Source organism: Athalia rosae, chromosome 4, assembly GCF_917208135.1.
Source record: "Athalia rosae chromosome 4, iyAthRosa1.1, whole genome shotgun sequence".
NCBI classification, from domain to species: Eukaryota; Metazoa; Arthropoda; class Insecta; order Hymenoptera; family Athaliidae; genus Athalia; species Athalia rosae.
In genome coordinates this window covers 14,361,836-14,386,368 of record NC_064029.1, presented here as the reverse complement: position 1 = coordinate 14,386,368, position 24,533 = coordinate 14,361,836, and the positions used below count along the sequence as shown (strand labels likewise).

General features: G+C 40.6%; 1 protein-coding gene across 5 annotated transcripts in view; it reads left to right on the top strand.

Annotated features, from left to right (window-relative positions):
- LOC105694078 (cubilin-like) overlaps positions 1 to 23,990 on the top strand; it is a 57,206-nt gene extending 33,216 nt beyond the window's left edge. For all 5 annotated transcript variants that reach the window (XM_048654547.1, XM_048654549.1, XM_048654548.1 and 2 more), the window contains 2 exons: positions 5,271 to 5,485; positions 19,865 to 23,990. In XM_048654547.1, the coding sequence (XP_048510504.1) occupies positions 5,271 to 5,485; positions 19,865 to 22,222 (2,573 nt within the window). In that variant the 3' untranslated portion in view covers positions 22,223 to 23,990. The remainder of the gene's footprint in view (positions 1 to 5,270; positions 5,486 to 19,864) is intronic.
- The last annotated feature ends 543 nt before the right edge of the window (positions 23,991 to 24,533 follow it).

The window sequence follows — 24,533 nt, the reverse complement described above, 5'->3', positions numbered from 1 at the left end:
GCCCACCCCGGACACAAATGAGAAATATCCGAATTCAAACGGAAAAAGGATCCCCAGAGAAAAGGACGACTCTTGATTAAAGGGCCTCGGCTCTCAAAGTTCCGGACGCCTAATTTAACGAAAATTTTATTTTCCAATCGTCGGCGCGTACGTCAGCAGACTTACGAAACACTCGATCGATCAACGATTCGAACAAACGGGATGAAAATTCGTCGCGCCAAAATTCTAATCAATCTCTCTCTCCTAATTTTTTACAACGTTCACGCCACGATCAAAATCCAAGTTAGGTCTCCGATATTTTTTTTACTTAGAATCGTGAGTTTCCGATCGGTGTTCGGGTACCCATTTCCAAAAGCGTAGTAGTTGTATTCGGGGTATCTTTTTTTGCTCGCTACACGGTACGTTCGTTCGTGACCCGTCGTGCCGTTGTTTGGTAAGCTAGTTACAATAGTGGTATTTGCGTTGTTTCAGAGAAATTAATTACCAGTTACGCCCTGGACTCAAGTGCCTATTTCTCCATTAATAGTCTCTAATCTTCCCTCCGTACCCGTGTATATAACAGTTGGCATCTTTCACCGGAGTATCTCTTCGTTCGGGTTCAATAACGTGTACACCATACCCCCCCGTATAGAAAATAGCAAATTGTACGGGCGCGTCCGCGAGATGAAAATCTATGGAAAACATTTGGCGAGGACCGTTTGTTGTAATATTTTTTTTTTTTGCCCCCGACGCGAGAACCTCCACGTCCTTTGTAATAAATCACCTGCGTTACATACACGTGCGAGATTTCGCAATGAATTTCTTATCTCCATTTCAAAAGCAACGAACCAACGAACCAGCCAACCAAGCGCAATATCAACCGACTGAACTTAATTGAAATTTCATACTCGGAAACTGAGAGAGAAAAAAAACAAAAAAAAAAACTGACGGGGACATTTTACTGCGTTGTAATATTCTGCGCGGGGGTCTCTTTTTTGCTTTCTGTGTATAGTTTCTTCTTTTGGAACGAGAATATATCGCTACGATGTTGGGTCATTAGCGATTATCGATGACAACGAATAGAAAGAATGAAAGAAAAAAAGAGGAAAAAGTAAAATCTGTCCACTGTGTTTCTGAATAATCAAACACAGAATTGCGTGCCACCGCGATATCAAAGCCGCAATCAATACCAAATAAGCCTTCCAGCTTTTTTGTCAGCATCATAATCATTAAAAGCACACGGTTTAATGGACCGCTCGACAGCAGCCATCAACCCTTTGTTAGGATACGAGCAAGATAGCCATTTTCTTTCTGACGCGTTCTATTTTCTCCGTTTACTGAATCGAATTTTTCTTCTTCTTCTTATTTTCTTTTTACTTTTGTTACCTTATACTCGTACCCTACCTTCACACTCTCCACCCCCAACTACGTGATTTTTATGCAACACCGTGAACGGCAGTCTCTGCAAAAATATGTATTTTCAAGTAAATTGTTACGGATGCCATGTGTTTGGTGGAGAGAAAAAAATTTGTACAACTTTCGGTGGTACGTAATATATATTCGTTTTTTTTTCGTTCGCGTTTTTTTTTTTTACGTAGGCGTGATACGTTAATGTACGTTATTGCTGGTTACGTATATACAGAGACGTAAGAAAAAGGAGGTCGTGGCCGGGTTGTACGAGGACGGTAAAAAAGACCGGGAGTAGGGTGAAAAAAAAAAGAAAAAAGAAAAAAAAAAAAAAACGAGAACCAGAACACGTGAGGTCCTGCGGAGTAGGTTGTGTAGCGTGGTATCCGATGTAAACCCTGTTGTGGGATATACACAAGATTGGTGAAAAAAAGGAAACGAAAAAAGAGCGAACAAAAATGGACAAACGACTATCGGGGATTAAACAGTAAACCCGTCAGTTCTTATTCGAGTTTTATCGGGGCTGGCAGCAATGTAAGCTTCGCTTTACGATCGTGTTGTCGTTCGTCGAGCGACGACCCCCTTCCGCCTCTCTATCTCCACAGTTTCGTTCTCCAGGTCTCGTGAGCACCGCGAAACCCCCTAAGACGGTGCTCTATTTTCTTTCTGCATTATCAAAGTACCATGTGATTCCAAACTTATTTATGTTATACCACCGGGACATCGGGTACACGTGCATTTACTACTTCTTAAAATGCAAACTCATCCTTCACCGATCCACGATGTTTCGCTACGTAAAAGTCGCTTCGTATCTGATATAACCCAAGGATGCCCTTATATACCTGTATACGTGCATTTATTATACTTTGGAAAGATAATTCGCTTTTTTCGTTTTCTTAGTCTTTTATTTTATACTCTGGAATTTATACCGATCGATCTTTGCCGCTATACACCCACCTACCTATCTATCTATTTATCTATCCATCTATCGGTGCAGCACACGGCGAATGGAAGCGGAGCTAATCTAAACGGATCGTCGTAACAAATGTCCTCCGTCGTACGGTACCAGACATGACTTTTTTTCATTTCAATTTTTTTACTCCTTCATTTTCACCGTATCTTACAGTACGTCGCTTCTTGTAGATCAATCTGTTGCGTGTACTCGAATCCTCTTTTGGAAATTATACGATTCCAAGCTGATAACGAAATTCTCGACGTGATCGATTTACGTGTGTTGTTTAAAAAACTAGATAAATCGTAGCTCTGGCGATAAGAATGAACTCGAATGGGATCTTAAATTCTACGATGTTCCTGCTAATCCCGAACCGGTACGGTACAGGGTATATCGACATTTCTAAGACCCCTCTGCAGGTCGTAAATTATTCATTTGCAACGGGATATTTCAACCGCTACTTTTTCTCTTGAAATCCCTTCCGTCTTTTAAATTATTTTTATTCTCTTTCCTCTTCACCTAATCTTTGGAAAAAGTTATGGTGGTACCATGGCACACCCATTACTCGACCTTGTATAGATATACTCGATGAATTAAAGCTCTTGGCAGAGTGTCCGTTTCGTTTATACAAGCGAGTTTTCGGCTACCGAGTGGAAAACACTTTTAAAATCAGAGAAAACGAAAACACTTTTTTCGAAGGACAGTAATCGAAAAACATCGAAACTGAATACGTAGGATACATCTGATGTGAGAACATTAGCTCATTTATCGTTTCCGAAATTAGCGTAATTTTTTTTTATCGAGGGGATGATTTTCAAAATCGCGGAAGGAAATATGGAAGAAGTTATAATATCCGTTTGGTACCGCATTCCACTTTTATCGGAGATATTTTTTTTCCTTTTCTCTTTAGAGATATATGCGTGTATACGTTTTTCGTGTATTGTGGATTGACAGATATAATGTAGGAAGAATATAGGAAGAAATACGTCGTCAGGTTATATTCGCGAGGTTTTTTTGAGGAGGTTCCTTTGCTTGCGTAGCAGGTGAAATTCTCACGAGAGTATGCCGGTGACGTTTAAGTCTTTGACGTTTTTGAAAGGAGAGAAGATCGGGAAGGGGGATTTTCATTTTATGAAAAATATGGGTAACTCATTCTTCGGTGAAAGATAAAAAAAAAACGCGTCTTCTGTGACTCGACAAGGTATAAAGAGGAGCCGCATTATGTATATCGATTATCTGTCCAAATTTTACAAGCTTCTTACTTTATACACAACCAGTCACTGTCTCTCTCTCTCTCTGGATGCTTCATTTCTTCAAGTAAAAATTTTGTGTACATTTTCACAAAATATACTGACGAAAATCTTTAGGCAAACGACGAATCGTTTCAACGGAGAGTATGATCTTTATACGGAGTATATATACGTACAGTTAGAGTCTGTAAATATGTCCATTGGAACTGCACAATTGCGATCACGAGCAGCCGGTGCCGATTCAATTTTATCGACAGTTACTCACTTACGTGCAATCAGACCACTTCCCTGCCTCGTTCCTTTGGAAAGCTTATATATAGGTATACCTGTTATAAAAAGAAAATTGTTTGTTTGGTCTTTGGTTTAGATGGAAATTACACTTGAGCGACTTTTTGCTTTTTTACTTTATAAGGGCGAATATTTTTTTTATCCTTTTTTTTTTTGTTTTTCTTTTGTAGAATATTTTTCATTTTTTTCCAACATTTTTTCAGACCGAACGATTTAATCGCCCGATCCGATGGTTATTTTTGAAAGGAAAAAAAAAAAAAAATTCATAACAATCGACGGTATTCCCGTGTTCTTTGTACATTTTACGATCATCTAAAGTTCGCTGAAATTGGCCAGCCGCGTAAAAACTGAGGCATTAAAAATTGCAGTGCAAATCGCAACACGCGAATATAACCGTGAGTTATGTATAACGCGATGTGGGCGCAGCCAGGCAACAGCTTGCTTTGCAACCTACGATATCTTACCACCTTCTCAACTAAGTGCTGCACTTTTACTTTTTCTCATTTTTTGTTTTGTTTTTTTCTTTTTTCTCTCTCTCTTTTTTTACTTTATTCTTCTCCGTTTCGTTCTCTTTATACCACGTTGCGTTTCTGTTGCATGATATGTACGATGAAATTGCAACGGCACATGCGCCCCAGGTATGCACGCGTAAATATTCTCGCAAACTCCGGCGGTATTCCTACGCTGGGAAAGGTATTACTATTTATCACGAAACTCACGGGTAGCATTACTACGTGCCATGAAAAGGAATTTTCTTCGTTTTATATATGATACGTGTATTTGCGCTGCCGTGAAACGAGGAGCAAAAAATTTGTAATTATTGTATTATCACTATTATACAGTCGTTCTTCGCTCATTTAATCAGCGTGTTCAATCGTAGATTTGTATTTCGGCCAGTAATTAGAACCGGTTTACACGTTTCACCGGAGGTAACGATTTCACCGTACAGTATACGTGTATCACATTTAACATTCGGACTTATTGGAAATCAACCCTGCATGTCCATTAGCTAATAGTATCTACGTATACCGAATATACGGATTATATGCACTTCTGCATTCAGATAAACACCGGATATCCTGACGGGTGTGGATTTTGCACCAGCGATATACGTGCATGTGTATCTCCGTGGAAACACCGAATTTATAGAGAAAATTATATTACCGGACTCATGTTTAGCCGATGATAGCCCACGCCTCCGTTCGTTCGATCTCCCGATCGTTGCGTACATATGATTTCGAAAATTTGTATAGAATTTTCGTGACGTATGTGCAAACTGTACGTGTAATTATCGTTGTTTGTTCATTACATGAAATGAGATTTTATTCAACATTTTGCGCCACGGTCTGAAGCGAAGTTCCGAATTGATGATTATTGAAATTCGATGATTTCAGCTGAACGAGATCACTGTAATAAAACAGTGGACATTTACGAAGATGTTTCAAGTCCGGTGGTAACCGCTGCAACTTGGGGACGACCTTTGACCTGCTGGTACCGTTTTCGATCGTTCAGAGGGACACCGCGTGATTGGATTCTTCGCGTACGTTTCAAGAAGTTCAAAGTCGGTGTATTGGCAAACGCGACGACCTGCGCGGGAGGATATTTACAGGTGAAATTTTTCACGTCGAATACCAACCGTTCGTACACCGTTCTTGCGACAAGTTTTTTTTTTTTCCTTTTTTTTTTTCTATTTCATTTCATTTATTTCGATCCCAAAAATTCCGTGGGTAGAAACGAACGGTTGTACAAATAAATACGATCCACGCAACACGACCGGATACGTACGACAATGGAAGCACAATTACAATTTTTTTTTTTTTTTTTTTAATTTGTTTCTGCTTTTTGTTATCTCCTTTCTTTCATTTAATCTTTTTTTTTTCAATGTCCCACCTCTCATATTCTCTATACAGATGAAAAAACAAATTCTATTGTAAACCACAGCAAAATGTAACACGGACAGGAATTTGTTCGGTAGGTACTGGGTACGATTTTGTGTATCTGTCTCTGTGTGTTCGTCAGACAACGAGGGCACGGGGGTAGGTTATGGTATAACTATCTGCGCATAGTTGGATTAATTAAACTACCTCGGATTACGCTACAATTTCAACGACAAAGCGTGAATCGTTTTAAAATACAAGTATTGGAACGGCTCGGCAATTAGTAGATCCATGAACATCGAACGTGTTTTTGTTAATCAATTATACGCCTCGATCCCGGTTGCCGTGTATTTTTATTTTATTTGCCGTCAGTTTTTTTTCATCTCCTTTTTATTATTTCACCGGTATTTCGCAGGCGGATAGACAAATAAAATAATATTTGTCCGACGTATACGCTCTTTTAACACTCTCGATGTGTATCCCAATTTTGTCGCAACGCCCCCACCCCCGCTGTTTAGACAGTTTCATAAAATTTAGTATTTAGAAGTGAAAGTTTTTGGGCCACTCGATTTTACGCGCGGCGATGTCTTCGTGGTATAAGGTTTCTCGGCAAATATTTACTCAAAAGCGAGAAATTACAACCCTCGACTGGGGGAGGGTTCGGCTAAAGCGGTCCAAAAATAAAAAAAAAATAAATAAATAAATAAATAAATGAAAAAGAAACACGCCAGGGCTGGGAATGTGTTTTAATTGGAAAAATGATTTCTTTGCAAACAGAATACATTACACACGTTGATTTACGTTCGCACAATTCATTACCGGACTCGTTTGTTAGGTATACCAACTCCCATCTGCATGGGTGGTACGTATACAAGCTCCCTAATTTCTACGGTTATAACGTAGCCGTTTATGAAACTAAGCGAAAAATTTCCATTCATCCGAATTAACGCGTGAAATGATCTGATGCAGAAAATATATAGCAAATCCCCAACGCGACCGAATATTTGCCGCATTATTTCGCCCGGTTTCGTTCTATGATATATGTAAATAGATTTATTGACGAACGTAGAAATTCGCGAATCGTAGTTCACCGTAACAACTGATTTTTCAATCCTCTTTGTCGTTTTACGGGTTCGGTTTCGTGACAAAGATACAAAGTGAAATTTCGCAGGAACAAGTTGATGCTAAAATAAAGCCTACCCCCACCGATTCCCGCGGAGTTTCGCTTCTCGTGTATTTGATGGATACGCTTACGTATTTCATCGATGTAAAAAAAAAGAGAGCCAACCAGAAAGGAGGAGGAGAAAAAAAAAAAAAAAAACCACGGAAAACCTAATTTATTACGTGAAAATATGAACAAACAAGCGATACATGCGACATCGAGTTTTCGGAGAGAACCTTTTATTCAAGTTGAAAAATATAAAAAGTTGGCGGATTCCTAGCGATTGAGGGGAAAAAGCTCGCGGTACGCTTTCGAGTCGGATACTTTTTTATACGTTACGTACACAGCGTGTCTTTACATTATTCATGTGGTGATATTAAAGACTGGAGGAATGAAAAAATTACATTTTCAAATATATGTACTTATCGGGTGATCCGCGCGAAGACGAAAAAAAACGAGTATTCGCATATTGCGCGGGACTTTTTCTGTCTTTCTTCTTTTCAATTTAAACGAAACCGCGAATACGTGTGCGAGAATTTTTGTAGTATTTTCTTTGGCATAAAGCGGGGTACGAATAGAAAAATACTCTTCGGGTTGGTGGTGAAAAGTTGAGCTGGTTATTTTATCATGCACCGGATGATATTCACTCGGGCGCCGTAACGCAACCGTACCTATATACCGAGCCTTGGCGGTATCCTAAAAATAAACAATTTCAGTTCAAAATGACAGAGAAGTATTACTCAACGTAAAGTAAAACGGAAATATGTATGCTGATTGTGCAATATGTATTCCATTGTACCTCGACCGCAGACTGCCGGGTACCCACTCATTTTTCGTCGTATAATATATATAAAACCCGCGCAAACAACTCGTAGAAGATGAAAATTGTTGAGTTTTATTCGGTCAAATTTATTTTTCTTCTCTCATTTTTACTAAACTTTGTAAACCGTTTTTAGTTTGTACCGTGGTGAAAATTTTAAGACTCGTTTCGTCAGGAATCAAAAATGGCTATTTTCTTGTTCTTTTTTTTCCTTTTTGCACCGGTTAAAACCTGGAGGGAGAGTTTTATAATATAAAGTGACGTTGAAGTATTATTCTGAAACCACTTTCGGCCGAGCAACGCGATGGATAATTAATGTCAAAAGCTTAATTGACGCGCCGAGTAGATGCAGGCTTAGGTTATTATAGAATACAAAGGTAATTGTCTGCGTGTTAAAATTTATACGCGTTCAGAAGTATTCATATTTTATTCTTGGGCGTTCTACCCGACGTAAGGGTGTGTGTATAAACTCTACCGTCACATTTGATGAGATAATGACAAGGGTCGTACACCGTCTTCTGTTCGACTGAAGTTAACTTTCACGGGATCAATTTAACGCTCGATATATCTATAGACCTCTGGAAATCGATGACTTTGTTGCCCCTCCCTAAATTACTAACCACTTAATCTATAACCCGGGGAAATTAGGGCAGCGCTGCTGCTCGAATTACCTCAGATACGATGTACCTTTACTACCATATAGGAATACCAACGCACCTAAATTCTACATTTATTCAATCTATGACCTCCCCTATACGTTGTATTTTCGTAAAAGTGCGAAATTCCATTGATCAATTCGTCACCTTGGAATTCACTCGGTTAATTTTGAGTTTGGAAAATGGCACGATTTTTTTCCTCCTCTTCTTTTTCACACCCGTCCGCAATTCGGATTCGATATAGCGTATGACGAGGCTCGGCGGATGCGGGAAAGTAACCGCAAGACGAAGTTTTTGCGGCTCACCTAAATCCTCAAAATGTCCGTTCAAGAATCTATGAACGCGAGGAAACTTTAACTCGTCGGAGTTCACAAACGTATAAGGGGACGAAAACAGCGGAGCGGAATTTAGAGGAAACGGGAATAGGGGACGGACCTCCCGATCGACCAGAAACGGAAATAGCAGTCCGTATCCCTTTTCCGCGCGACTTACGATCGGTTCGGAGACTACGAACAAACCCCTTTCTCGGAATCTTCGTATGCGAACTCCCGAATCCATCGTGCGGCTTTTGCAGGACGGTAATCAAAGGCGGGCACCAGACGGTAAGGGACTAGGACGCGGTCCACAATCCCGCGTGCTTCCCGAGATCAATAACTGATACGGATTACGGGTTTCTAGGGTGTGCGGTCCCTTGCCCTTTGCTGCTCCTGTTACCATGTAACCCGATGAATTTGACATGCCTTATTGAAATCGATCACTTCTTTCCCCCCCCCCCCTTCCCCCCCGCCCCTCGATTTTGGGTCAAAAATCAAATTTTTTTTTTCTACCGGACCTCGGTCATTTCTCATGTATCTTGAGCTCAAGAATCCGAAACTGTAAGCTCGATTGATTTATCTGCCAAAATGATCGAGTTATCGCAAATTCTTCGCTTTTCCGAACGGGAGGATTGAGACATCTCGGTCAGTTTTAGGGGTAGTTCGATCGAGTTTTTTCGTAAATGGCTATTTATTTTCTCACGTGATCATTCGCTGCGGCGCAGCAAGAGTTGTTCGTAGTGCGAGGCACGAATTTGCGGACTTCCCAGTGACCCGGTTTTCCGACGACGGGCAAACGCAAGAGCTGGCTAAAACCGGGGATCGGTAGCGTTAGGACAGGATGGGTGAGACCTGCGACCGGAAAGTAAAGGGTTCGTTTACTATTTCCGTTCATTTAACCGACTCCCTACGTAATACGGGCGAGAGTTGCCTCGCACCGTCACGTAGCGTCGGTACCAAAGAGCCTGACAAGTCAGTCGTGTTTCGGAAGCCCGCGACTCGCCCGCAGAGAAATTAATACATCAAATTCGTTTTTTTTCCTTTTTTTCCTTTTCTCTTTTTTACTCATTGTTACGACCGAAAAAATTCACCTCTCTCGGAGTAGCAATTTGCCGCGGGGAATTTCTATACAAGCAGAAATTTCCAAATTATTTCCGAGGTGAAAAAAAAAATTCCACACTCTGACCCCCGTCTTGTAGTTTTTTAACGCCCTTTCAACTCAAACTTCTGGATTTATCTTCGGTGGAGGGAGAGTAAAAAATAAAAAAAAAAAAAAAAGAATTCAAAAATCTTGGGGGTGGTTTTTGGGGAACGAACGCGGAGGAATAACGACGTTGTGTCGTTAATTATTCATTCGGTGATGGAACGAAACGACGGGGTGGTTGTTGGTACGATGCGTGCCATACCCGCTATGTTATGGGCACTGAGCAATGGGGCTCTTCACCGCCTACTGGGAACGTGCAACTACACGTCCAAACACGGATCCTGTATGCCAGGGAGAGTTATACGTATTTACGCGGATAGGTATGTACTAACGCCAACAGCAGAACGTCATTAATCTTCGACAGGCTCGCCTCCACATCGCATCCATCGGGGTAAATATCACCCGGGCTTCCACCGCTACCACCGCAAACGTTTCGCCGAATCTCCCTCCATTTTCTTCCTACCTAGGATTTTCTGCAGGTACCGCACAAGTCACGAGTCACAATCACGAGCGCGCGAGCTATTATTTGGCTTTGGGATCAACTGTATACTTATATAATTTACTCGACTCGTGGAATCCAGGATCCCGAATCCTGAATCCTGTTGAGAAAAAGGAAAGTAAAATGGAAAATCTATTCGAATGTTGAGAATTATTATCTTTTTTTTTTTTTATCGCCTCTACGATTTTCCAACGGCGTGAGGGTGCGCCAGTATGTATAATTTTTTCTCACCGTTTAATTTCGCTGGATCAAATTGAAGAATCTATTTCGCAAATTCTATTTTACCTTGTTTCTTCTTTCTTCCTTTCTCTTTCGAAATGAAGGGTATAACGGCATCGCAACATCATGAAGTGTGAAACGATTTTGAAGAGAGAATTTTAATACGAAATATGAAAATCCTCTGGGATAATTCAACGTCTCGTCCAATGACGTGGCTGTACACCTGTTTTTGACGCGTATATTTATAACTCGGTTTGAATAGATTATATCTTGCATCCGAATTTCCATTCGTCGCGCAGTCAATTACTTTTCGCAATTAGAACGATTTCAATGCTCGTGTTATTAGGTTTTATGCGATGGGGGTAACAGATGCTTCTCCGGCATAATCAGGAACAGCGATGTAGCTCGATCGTCTTCATTGTCCTTGAAACGCGAATCACGGCGATGGAAATTTTTTTTCTCTCCTTTTTCCTCATTAACAGCAATTTCGCTTTTCGTCTCAGAGGCAAATTATTTCTCTTCTAAAATAATGAATAGCGATGCTGAACGATATTTATATCATACACATCGACAAAATTCTTTCTTTTTTTTTTTTCTCTTTTCGGAAGAACGAAAGGAAATTTTCAACCAGAACAATAATTAGAGATCATATCTATGGAGTTGCGGAGATAGGAATTATGTAATATTTTCGCTATCGGGATGTCGATTTCATAACGCACATATTTGTACTTTATGTATCGCACATTCTGTTATCTTTTCACGCGAGGGACAACGCGATTTCTCGCGTCAATTTTCATCTCTGTATGATAAACGAAATTGCGAGTAGGTATATAACGAAGATAACGACCACGCGAGGGTTTGCTTCGTTTTGTACATTTTTTTATTCTTCTTTCTTCTTTTTATTCACGTGGAAAATGAATTTCAAAAAAAAAAAAAAAAAAAACAAGTCAATCTCTTCTCCGTAGAAATTAATAATATGTCCTCTCTATCCTTTTGTACTTTTTTTTTTTTTTTGTGTTACAAATCCCTCTAGCTGCTGGCTTTCAATCTACATCCTGAGCCCGCGGTCACTGTTATATACACGAACGTTTAGGATTGAATAGGTGGGTTGATTTACAGCCCTCGTCAATTTCAATACTCGTTGATTATCCCAGCACTAAACTTTTCTCCATTTTCATCGTTGTAAATTCTCATCGTTCTTTTTCTATTCGATTCTCATACATCTTTCGGTCTACTGCTAGATAAAACTTTCGATTAGTGATGGAAATTAGAAGAGAGAAAAGAGAAATTTGTTGAAAATAAATTCCAAAACTTGAATTAGAAGAGAACTTACGATTAGTTTCGATGCATATTTAATACGAATACGCGATGTACAGAGGAGACTGATTTTGTCGTCTGAAAAAAAAAAAACAAAAAAAGAAAGAAAGCAAATATCGTGTCCTGCAGGGGTGGAATTATGTCGAGTTGGATTTCAATTCTGAGCGTGGAAAACTCGACCGACAAGTGAGTCTGAGGACGTGCAAACAACGGTGAAGTATCCGAGGAAGTATCCTTACACATCCCCTTCGATCTCGGAGCTGTGATAAGTCAACGATCATTCAAACAACCCCGTACCGTGTGTGTGTGTACGTGTGTGTATTGAGCTGTACACGACGAATATCTTTACGACGAAATTTATACCCTGCAGTGAGTTGATTGCAAGAAAAAAAAAAAGGAAAAAGGAAAAGGTTGAGAATAAAGAAGGAAAAAACTAGCGAAAATCTCATGGTCGCGGGAAATGATATTTGACGGCCGTGGTGCGGCTGTTTCGAAATCGCTAAACGAGCCATATAGGATAAGATGGCTCGTATATTCAGCTCTTGGGGTAATCACGTGTTTCGGTACTAAACGAAGTTTTATGGTCGAACCCTGAATTATTTTCACATTCGGGCTGAATTTGTTTCTGAAACAGACCGGTAACGAGGTGTCCCCATTATTTCCATATTTATTCATTCGTTCGTTTGCTTATACTTTTTTTTTTGTTGTTTTTATTCAGGTTTTATTCTCGTTCAATTGATTTTCCCCCGTACACTTATATACCGAGCGATGAATAAAATTCGGATTAGCTGAAAACTCGGTGGGTAGCCGCCTGCCCTCCCTCCCTCCCTTACCCCCATAAATTCTATATCGATGGTATAAATCGTTGTTTTCGTATACAACAAATTACAGATATATCTTTCAAATTAAGGGTGGAAACGACTCGGGGGAACAAAAAAGTGGTTATCCTATAACGTACGTATACACTGCGGGGAAAACTCCGGTTCAATTTCCGTCTCGATAGAATAATCAATCAAGCATCGGGAAAAAAAAGGTATGTACGTGTGTACCTAAAGAATGGTGTGGGGTAAAGTGGAATGATCAATACAGGTAGAAAATCAGGTATCAGATTCGTTGGACGTCGAGTTTCCAATCGAGCAATCGAATTCATCAAGCGTAGATTCAACACGAAGACCTCATACGTACACGCATACGTATACTTATACATAGGTATATGCACACCTTTTATAGATTGTATGGTTTATGGAGGATAAGGTTTACATAATATATGAAGTTTGAAAAAACCCTTTGGCAAAATTGATTTGAGGCAACAAAAGGCTAGCGCAATCTTTGTACGTCGGAGTAAAAAGACATCGCAGGGGCTGGGGGGATACGGATCGACTCTGTTTCGTAGAAATATATTCCATTCAAACACTAAATCACCGAAGCTATTTTCAGTTTTCCAATGGTACGGGAGTGTAATGCTTCATATTTATTCCATCGATTTCAATCTCGGGTTTAATTCACAGTTTTTTTTTTTTCACGGCGAAAACGATCGTCATAAAAATTTCACGTACATCTACGAATTACTGTTATCATAGATATATTGAATTTCTATCTTAGACCATTCTTCAAATCGTGTTCTACTCAACCATTTGGAAAAACACATTGATTTATTTTCCCGTATGTACGGGATGCTTAATGTAACCTTCCCTGAATTTGTACATATACATCTCTATATACCATCGCCAATTTTTCACCTACCCATACAGACGTATTATATACATGTATCGATGTTGCGAGTGTACACGTGTAGCGAAATATAGGGGGAAGATCCGAAGATATTGGTTTGCAAGGTGATTTTGTGCGAGTAGAAGGTGTAAGTTGTGTGTCGGAGGTGAAGGGAAAAAGGAGTTTGGGAGGCGCGAGAACGGTGGAGGGGGAGGGGAGGGAGGGGATACCGTGTGGAAGCTACAAGTTGGATAGAAACGTCAGCCCGCAAAAGGATGGTGAATACGCCGGTGAATCGTGAGGAGTTACCAATGCCCCGTAGAAGTCCATAATGCCTACTCGTGTCTTGGAAGGGAATTCATGTATACGTTCTCACGGAGTCGGAGGTGGAAAAAGGGGCGCCCCTTTTACACACAGGGAAGAGGAAAAGTGATGTAAAAACGAGGTTCCTTCTACGGCTCCGTGGCTCGGATCCGACGACGGAGGAAGAAACGGGGGAAGATAAAAGGAGAGAATATTACGTGAATTCCGAGAGAGCGAGGGAGTGCGATTTCAAGGAAGGAAAACGCCACGGGCGACTGCAACGAGCTACATTGAAAATCAATGAACTTCAAAGTGCGAGGCATGAGTATTTATAGCCTCTACTCACTCAACCACCCTCAACTTACTCCGCACACACACACACACACACAACGCTTTTTTAACTCAACGATTTTCTACGTATCGCATATCCTCGCTTACCTATACCCCTTCCGTTCTTTCATCTCAGATTCTAGGCGACATTAGTACACGTTTGCTTGGATCTCTGTCCTTTTTGCTGCGAGAAGAAATATATATATAGTTTGACGACCCCCCGTTCTACACGAGGGTATCTCGATGGGAAAAATTCGTAGTTTAATTTTACCGACGGATTCGTGCTCCTGGGGTCGAAATACGTTAGCAATTGAGAAAAGAGAAGATCTATCAAGTATAAATACTTACAATTGAGTTTTGTATCGCGTGTAATACATCTCTAAGAATTTCAAGGCGAGCTTACAAGTTACTGCGAAGAGCTTTTAGCGGTGAACTATCGCGGACCACGTCTCGGAGTATCGAGATATCTGTATAACTACCGGAACCAGAAGTGAGAGAGAGAAAACTCGCAGCCGTTCAGGTTCGCACGTTAAGTTTTCTAATCCACCGATCGTGGGATTCGAGGAAAAACGCTCCCCGTGGAAGCCACTGCATCTGGCAATTTCCAAGTTTATTTTTACACCTAATACGTCGCGAAAATTTCTACCGAAACTTCGCAGAAAACTTGATTTAAAGTTTACGTTCAACAAAATAATCTTGAGAAATTAATCGAGCTATTGTATCCTAGTTGTGGGAATTTTTTTTTTCTGTTTCGTCTCAACTCGCTTTCAGAATAAGTGTTCTCGCGTTTATTTCGCTTTTATAGTTCGTATAAACCCCCGAATTAAGGGGTGGCCGGAAAACGAGAAGTCATTAACACCGTTAAATGTCGTTAAACTGCATCCCCCTTTCAACCCTCCACCCAGCTACTAACGTCTTCTCGGAGAGCAATATCTTCTCTAATGTTAATGAGCCACCCCGAGGCTCGGTTCTCACGCTCAAAGGGAATCCCACCTTCGATCCTTAAACGCCCCTCGCGAACCCCGGACTCCTTGGTTCCTATCAGTCCAACGCCCAAGAAGTCAAACGGCAACTTTGATGCTTATCTGAGCGGAACGGCATTCGATAACGACTAAAAGGGTGTCTAGTTTGTAACTTATACAACTCGCTTCACGAGCCCATCTGCGAATCTTTTCACAGGAAACTAGATCTTGGCAAATCCACGTACATGTAATCGTCTAGGTATTAAATTTATCCGCGATTTTTCGACGTTGAGATTCATCGTATCGACTTGAAAATTTTACAATGACGATTCGAGCGAAGAGTAATTGAAATTTGAAGTTACACTGAACAAAATGAAGAGAACGGATTCTGTTATTTAATTTTAGAAAAAAAAAGGCGAAAAAAAAAATGTTTTCTCATTTCTTTGACAAACTGCAGTATAAGCAATGAGGAATAATTTTCTTTTTATTAAGTGTAAAAGTGTAGCGTTGAAAACCGAGTCTTTATACTCTTGTGAAGCTTTGAAGTTTTATTTAAAAAAAAGTTCGAAGCGTTTCGTTGATTTTATTATTTCTTTCGTCCTCTTCTTTCCAACAGACAAATCTCCATCCTTCGATAATAAAGGAGAAAAAAATGAAAGAACAAAAAAAAATCCACCCTCCCCGAATCAGATCGCAATTAACCCTCAAAATAAAGAGAAAGAAATGTTTCGATATCCGTTTTATGTACTGCAGACTACACTTTTTAACAAGACAAACTTTTCCTCTCTGCCTATAGAGCGGTGGTAACTGCCAATTCAGTGAACGTACTCAGAAAAATTGGAGGAAATTTTCAAGGCGACCTGCAGACCGAATCAATAGTTGTTACTATACACCTCCCTTTCACCCTCTTTTCTGCATCGCCGACACTCGCCATGTTATAATTTTTAGACGTACCGGCGCCCAGATGGCGTCTGGACGTCTGCAGACGTCCGAACGGTTGTATATTCCGACGAATAATATACATACAAATGTTTTACATGAAAACATATAAAAAAAAAACAAAAAAACAAAAAAAACTTGTAAATATAATCACGTCCATCGAATCGATACGGGGTAGTGGGTTCGTGGATTGGATGCAGTTCTTGTTGTTGTTCGATATAGGGACAGGGAAATATTGAATTTGCAAGTGGCACGCCACAGCGCTTAATTAGCGTAGAACCACGCAACCAACGCGTCGGATCCATTCAACTAGCTTGGCAATTACCCACGCAGAAATTACCTTACGGCGTTCAGGTGTTTCACTTTCTCTCTCCCTCTCTCCGCCTCTCCCTCTCTCTTTACCCCCTCGCTACGTCTTCCACTCACTCACTCTCTCGAAAGCTCCGGCACCTAGCATTTCCGTGCCCTCCGGTTAGTAGGGGAGGAAAAGCCTACTGCCAACCTACATTATGTAGAAACCCATCGGCTTTATGTATGCATCTGTGTGTTATATGTATGAGAGAGGGAGAGGGAGAGAGAGAGAGAGAGAGAGAGAGACACAACGAAGATTTCGTATGGTTAGCGAAGCTCATTAAGCTCCCATTGCCAGATAACGCCTAAGATAAATCGGTCCTTCAGAAATTTAGACTACCACCGCTATGCGTGTACCTCAAAAGGTCTCGGGGCTTACCAACTGACGTCTCCCGAGCAATGTCTACATGCATAAATTCACGGATGGGTAACCGCGAAACGTTGACTCCTTGGGAAAAGCTCTTACGCACCTTGATATACCTATATAAGTATATATACATATGTAATAACCCGGCTACGTCGTACGTACGTATATATATTTATATATACATATGTATATCTGCACAGAATTGTACACGCTCAAAATCTTGCCAACTAAATTCGGGGTAGCTAGAAACTCGAAAAGTCAACAATAACTCGCTGAGGTTAGTAATTATCTACTGTACACACATAATATTTTGTCGAATAATTTGTACACGACGAAATTTTTCAACAATAATTTCAATGCGTCGTAAATTGAAAAAGCATCAATGCAATATGCACCACTCATAACTCCGATGTGAATTTATGCAAATGTTATTAATTGATGCATGAATGTTGTATTGAAAAACTCTTTCGGTCTTCGAAACTAATTATCATATTCACCTGCTCAATCCCGCTAACTTCGATATAAAAGTTTCAATATAGTGACACATAATGTTTACAGCGTATTCGATAATATTTCTTTAATATCTAGGCGTAAATAACCGACTATATATAACATTTTCCAATTCGGGTGAAAGAATTATGCGGGTTCTACCGCTTCGTTTCCATTTTCAAAGCTACCAGTCCTTCTTATTAACGTAATTGAAGAGCATTACGCCTTGTAATATTACTCGGAATGAAGTAACTCTCCGTATACGCTATGATTTTACTAATGAAATGAAATTTCAGTCATTTTAATTCTCTTCACGTTCTCGAAACTATTTCCACCAAGCTCTAAATGTAAATTTTTTCTATTACCGTACAGGTACCCGCGCGTCATTATTATCGGTTTTTATTTTACGTCATTCGACAAATGAATGACCGAAACATTGTTAACGGATTAAATATTTAATGACATTAGCTTAATGATATTATAAGTTTAATGGCATTAAACGTATTTAGCCACCACCGAAATACTTTTGACAATAAATATTGCTGTGGAGGCTTAATTAAGTCGAGGAATGTTCGCATATATACGCGATGGGGTGTGCTATGGTTATACCCGACGTGCCATAGCAAATTACAATTGAAGCGTTCTAATTAAATTTCCACACTGATTCGTTGAAATAATTTTAACCGGGCTTCCTAACACGGTTATATATGTATATAGAGGCACTTTTGCCTCTTCGTTGATAAATTTAAGCTCTCCGCTATACATAGTCGGAGAGAACTAATTTCGTCGCGTTATAAAAATTCTGTGTAAAAAAAAACGAAAAAAAAAGAAAAAAAAACGGAAGGAAAAGAGAAAAGAAAAAAATCAAACAGGGAATTGTAAGTGGAAATTTCATTTCCCTGGTGAAAAATACTTCGGCTGTTATAAACGTTGAAGTTCGCGGCGTTTGATTGTAAGAATTATTTTCTAATTACGCGTACGGCACTTTTTTACCGAACCTTACAGTTGGAATTTTTCAGCCCAAGTCGTCGCGTCTAACCACAACTAGATTATTTCAACTTCCATACGATTCCCGCGAATCGAAAATTTTTTACAATTCGAGCTTGCATACCGTAAATTGTAATACGTCGTTTTTGACTGCAGCTAAAAGTCCGTCTCAAATCAGATTTATAGCTCCGGCAAGCTGTGAAACAAACATGAAAGTGCAGGAAATGTGGGAAAACTGCAGATTTATTACTGCGGTTTATTCGATTATTTCTTTTCTTTTCCTACGGCCCCCGATATACTCAGTATGTAGAACTTTCAGTTTTCGAAGACCTTGATCTCTCTCTAGTCTTGCGGCTTACCCTACTTTTTTTTTTTTTATGAAGGAGAATCCTTCTTTTTTGTGGGTATAATTTCACAGCCAAGAGACAACGGAGACGTGATTGAAGGTGTAACTTTCGGTGGCGACGGGAAGTCGTAAAGTCTTTCCGTTTAAACTTTTTCATTTTCTTCTTCGGGAGAAGGGAGTGCGAGAGATGGATAAAAAAAAAATAGAGGAAGAGGGGGGAAAGAAAAAGTTGGAATGTTTTATTCCCGCATTATACAACTGAATAAAGAAACTGCAGGGTATGTGGGGGAGAATCGACACGCGAGAAGAGTGTGTAACGCGGTTGCGAATTCATCCACACTTGTCATACGCCAGAAAGTGGATACAAAGTTTGACGCGGCCACCAGGGGTTGAAACCAAAAGTTTTTCAGTTCATTCGAGTACGGAGAATCTTTACTGCCGAAAACTAAAGAACTCGAAAAGCGGATCAACTTTTTTCTCGTATTCTGACACCGTTGAAAAAGCGTGTGTTATATTTTTTACCCACACAAACGGTACCGAAGCGATTCAAACAACGATTGCATGTTTATTCGCGATGATGTGAAAAATCACCCCGTTGAAGTTTATCACCTTGTAAATGGTCAATCGAGCCAACTTTCGCGAGTCCTACGCTCATAGAAAGGATTTAGGGATTTTCCCCCATCCCGTTCTTCTTGCGGAATATCGAGATTCGAATTTGAAAGAACACTTATTGTGCCGGTTTTTCCGAAGTTAAGGCGGAGTTAAAGTTTGCTCGAGTATAACGTGGCCCCAAAATTGCAAAATCATGGGATCCCGACCCTCGGACGAAAAGCCATTTCCTTATAGACTTCGGTACACGGACTTTTGACTTGAAATCGCTTCCAATAACTCCGAGTGACTTGGAATTACCTCAATTGATTCCTGATTTGTTGGTATAAACAGGAGTCTCCGATAGACTTTCTTTCGACGAGTTTTCTTTTTTTTTATTTTATATCACTTCTCGCATCGATTTCGGATCACTCTTATTGCAACAAAAGACTTTCATAGAAACTCGAGACTTTTCTGTCCATCTTTTATTAATCTAATGCATTGTTTTTTATTTCTTTTTTTCTTTTTCTCTCTGATTCCTGTTACAGATAATCGATGGCAACGCCAAGACAGAGGTGAGCAACCGTAAGGACCCCGGTGTATTTTGCGGGGAGTCCGAACAACCGCAAACTTTTATATCCGAAACCAGTTTCGTGCGGGTTCTTTTCCACACCGATAATTTCACCGATCAGACTTACTTCAGTTTCGATTCAAGGGCCGAACAACAGTTCGAAGTTTATCTAAGATATGGACAACATCCGGAACTTTATCCAAATCGTAGGGGCGAAGTCGTCCCTGGAAGCTACTGCGAGAGGGTATTCGAGGACTGTAAACTACAAACTTGCTACGTACAGAGCCCGGCTTATCCCGGCGTCTACCCTCGCGCCCTACACTGCAAATATCGGCTCAACACCAGGCTGCCATTTATCAAATTATACATCGAGAATGAGGAATTCAACATCGACGGACAGAGGTGCGAGAACATTATGACCTGTCCCATGAGACCCATAAGCTCCGGATCCGAACACTGCCCCTACGATTACATCCGCGTTTACGATGGAAAAAATGAAACCAGTCCGGTTATCGGCACATTTTGTGGAATGGGTAAATTTCCATACAGTATAATTGGAACCAGCGAAGATCTGTACGTGGAATTCGTGTCCTCGCCGGCGGGACCTCTTCTCAATACCGGCTTTCATTTCAACGTCGGTAATTGCCCGGGTCACGTGGAAACCGCTGGGGTAAAAAATGGAAGTTGCGATTGGTTACTGACCAGCGAGACACTCGGTTCCGGCGAAGGTATTTTCTTTTCGGTCGCCCACTGGTATCCACCCCATACCAGTTGCACTTACCTGCTGAAAGGAAGACCGGGAGAAATAGCTAGACTCTATTTTATGAGCTTCAGGGTAAACAGAATCGAATCACCCCTTCAAATATACGACGGTGATTGCGGGGAAAGTCTCACACTGTACGACGCTGACTGGCCGGACGACGCTAGGATCATAAAAACTTTTTGCGACACGTTCAGTAGACCGATGGAGAATCACGACTTCGTATCAACGTCGAACGCGTTGTTCGTTAGGTTCGAAAGCAAGACCGGAAGTTACTCCGGAAGTTCTCTGTACTACTGGGCGCACTACGATTTCTTTAACGCTACTAAATTCGGTGAACCGATTCCGGGAAGCGAATGCGACGAAACTTTTGCCGCTTGGAAATCGCAGAGCGGTTATCTAAGGTCACCCCTGAACACTTTAGTCTATAAACGCCCCGGTGATCCACCGACCGATTTAACCTGCACCTACAGTTTCGTCACCGACAAAAGACTGTTCGCCAGGGTTATTCTGACCGTGGAAGCCGTCACTTTCAAGGATCATCCGTACGCCCAGTGCGGTCAATGCTGGGACAGTCGAGCCGATCGTATAATCGTGAAAGAACCGATATCATCGGGATCTGGAAAGGGTAACTGCGTTTGCAGACTCGGCGGTGGTTCTCCGCCGTTGAGGATAGTCTCCAGAGGTGAGAAGCTCAACCTTGAACTACTGGTGGACGGTGTTCACGCCGCCGCTAGTTACTTCAAACATCCGGCTCCTCTTTTCGAGGCGAGATACGAATTCGCGCACAGTCCTCTGTGCGGCCCGGCTCTTTTCCCCGCTACTACCGACGGCGAAATTGAGTTTCCTCATTACGAGGCTCTGGGATACGTGACGCCGCCGCGATCCATCAAATGTATATGGGAGTTGCGAGTGAATCCGGAACGCGACCTGTGGCTGCATTTCGATAAGATTAAATTCGCGTCGAGATCGTGCGAGGACGGTAAGCTGGACATTTTTCTGCCGGGTACCACGGAACCCTATCTCGGAATATGCGGGGAGAACGTCAGCGTTGTAAGAGAAATGCCCATTCTATCCGCGGCGCAGCTAGGACCTGTGGGACCCATCTCCGATACCAACGACGACGAACCACCGGCTGTTATAATTCAATTCACAGGATCAATGGCGCCGGCCAGAGCCGCTTTCAAAATCGCATGGACGGAGCTCTTCCATTTACCGCGCGACGGATCCGGCGCTCTGAATACCCAAAAGCTCGAAGACTGCGGTTTCAGGTGTCCCGGTGACGCCGGCTGTATTTCCGCTAGATTACTTTGCAACGGTGTTGTCAATTGTCCCGCGACACAAACACCCGGCGCTTATTACAACGCTAGTTTTCCCGAACCCAATGACGAATCCGTAGAAACTTGCGGCAGTCCCGTATCCGGGGGAGGAAGCGGGGCTGTCGGTCCCGCGGGATGGGCCGGTGCTGGCCTGGGTGCTGGACTCGCGGCTCTCTTGGGAGTAGCCTGCTTCGTGATGGTCTGTAGAATTTGTCGACGACGCGGACGTTCAAGGGATATTCACGTACCTTACTGATGACCGAACGCCGATTTCATTCGGAGCTTGAAAGCTCAGACACCTTTCGGGTCGTGAGTGCGAACGTCCCGAGGACTCGTCGACCGGGCGACAAGCATCGAGGGGAAAAATGAACGAGAGAAAAAAAATTATTCAAACGAAACGTCGAGTTAGTATCGTCGTTTGTATAATTCCTTTTACTTCCGGAACTATAAAGGTCCTTGCAAAATTTTTACCATGTCAGGATGCAAGCCGTTGGACATTAGTTTTTTTTTCTCTTAGTTTTAACGTGATTATCGATCGTTCAATGCCGACATAGAAAATTTCCAATAAATATACAGGTGTGTATGTAAAATCATTAAAAAAAAAAACTTGGTATATGTATCTATTTATACATATATAATGTATTGTATTGTATATATATATACTCGTCACCAGAAATTTGTGGAAGGAGAAAATTTGTGAACATGTATGGAAAAGTTTTGGTGGTGGTGTGGTTGATGAAAAAAAAAAAAAAAAAGAGAAAAAAAAAAGATCGTGGATTCGTACGTCGAAATTGTAAATGAAAACACATTTGTGAATATGTACGTGACATCTGGGGAGGTCGTAAAACTTGTCGTGTCAGATGCGACTTTCGCATCGGGTACCGCTATATTTTCCCGATGCAATTCCGACGTTTGAAATATAGCGGGGTGAGTCTACATCTGCAGTCTGTCTACGCTGTATACATTCGTATGTACAAGTATATGTAAAAGTATAAAATATAATATATACCGGTTAAACCCGGTTGAAATTTCACCACAAACTTGGGACTGTATACAGGGAGAAAAAAGAAAAGTAATGCGTTGCCATATACCGTTATATGTATGTACAAGAAAGAGAAGCAAGATATTGGAAGAAGAAAAAAAGAATATATATTATACATAAGAATTCGAACTGAAGAAGGAAACCCGGGTGAATCGAAATCGTGACAAATGTCTGGTGGCAGTCGCATTATGAATTTCCTATGGCTTTAATGAGCCCTAATGGTGTTCGGGGTGAACGTTTTCCTCCTCGGAATTATAGAAGCCGGAAATCAAGTAATACCGATGTCGAATTTATGCCCTGAAATTCCAATAATCATTCGGCGAGAGCAATCAGTCGAGGTAAAATTTATCCTTTCGATTTACGATAAGCATTACGTAATACACGTTGTAAGTTATTTCAGTAATGATAAAGGTGAGAGGAAAGGGGGGCTATATGCTGACGAGCTTTTAGGAAAATTGTCGATATCTAACGAGCTCGGGTTTTATCTCTACGAACTATATCTGTATTTATTTTATTTTTCAGAATTTTTTTTTCATCTTCCCTTTCTCTTCATCGCCTCCATTTATTTTTCGTTCGTTTCACTACGGCAGTAGCGATGGTATTTTTCATTTTTTTTTGACGGGCTCATCCATCGGTGGGGTAGAAAATGAAAAGAGACTAAAAAAAAAAAAATAAATAAATAAATAACGGAATATTCGTTACGGCTCATTCCACGCTTGTAAATAGCCCGTGTTTAAGTAGATGTAGGACAATCATAGCGTACACGACATTACATGAATATACGTATATATATATGAAGAAAAATAAATTAATATGAATACATATATACATATATATGTAACATTAATTATGTAATGATTTAATTACGTCACGATGTAATTACATTACAATTGTATCAATGATATTATTATATTTTTTACTAATAAAGAATTTGCGTGGTGTTCTCTGCAACTATAAAAACGCAATGATATGACTAATTTAATTTGAATTGAATGGATCTTTTGAATTGTGAAATTCGCGGATATTCTTTTGCAGTAGATTCCTTTTTACGTGTTTAATAATACCTTAGTTCATCCTTGCGTAAAGTTATTCCGGAAACAGAAATTGCTTTTATTTAAATCTTATGTTAAGGAATGCAATTTGGAGAATCTGACTCCGTGGCGAGTAAGAAAAGGCAACTATAAGACTATACCTTCTTAACAGTCGTTCACCTAATTAACTACAACTGTACTAATGAAAGACACGGAGAACAAAGCTGTTGAGAATTGTTCATTTCTTTCTCAATTCCGAGGTGGGTAAATGTTTTACGCATCGTAAAATATAACCGCTACGGCGGTAGCTTATTCCAGTTTTTTTTAATTCCGTTTTATTTCATTTTCAGAACTTCACAAGGTATGAGCCAGAATTAATTCGCAACGCGCCCAAGTGGCATATTTTATTTATCAGAAAATGAATTATTTTTTTGCCTCGTATTTTTTTTTTTTTTTTTCTCCTTCTCACTGACTTAATTATGTGTTTATTCAAT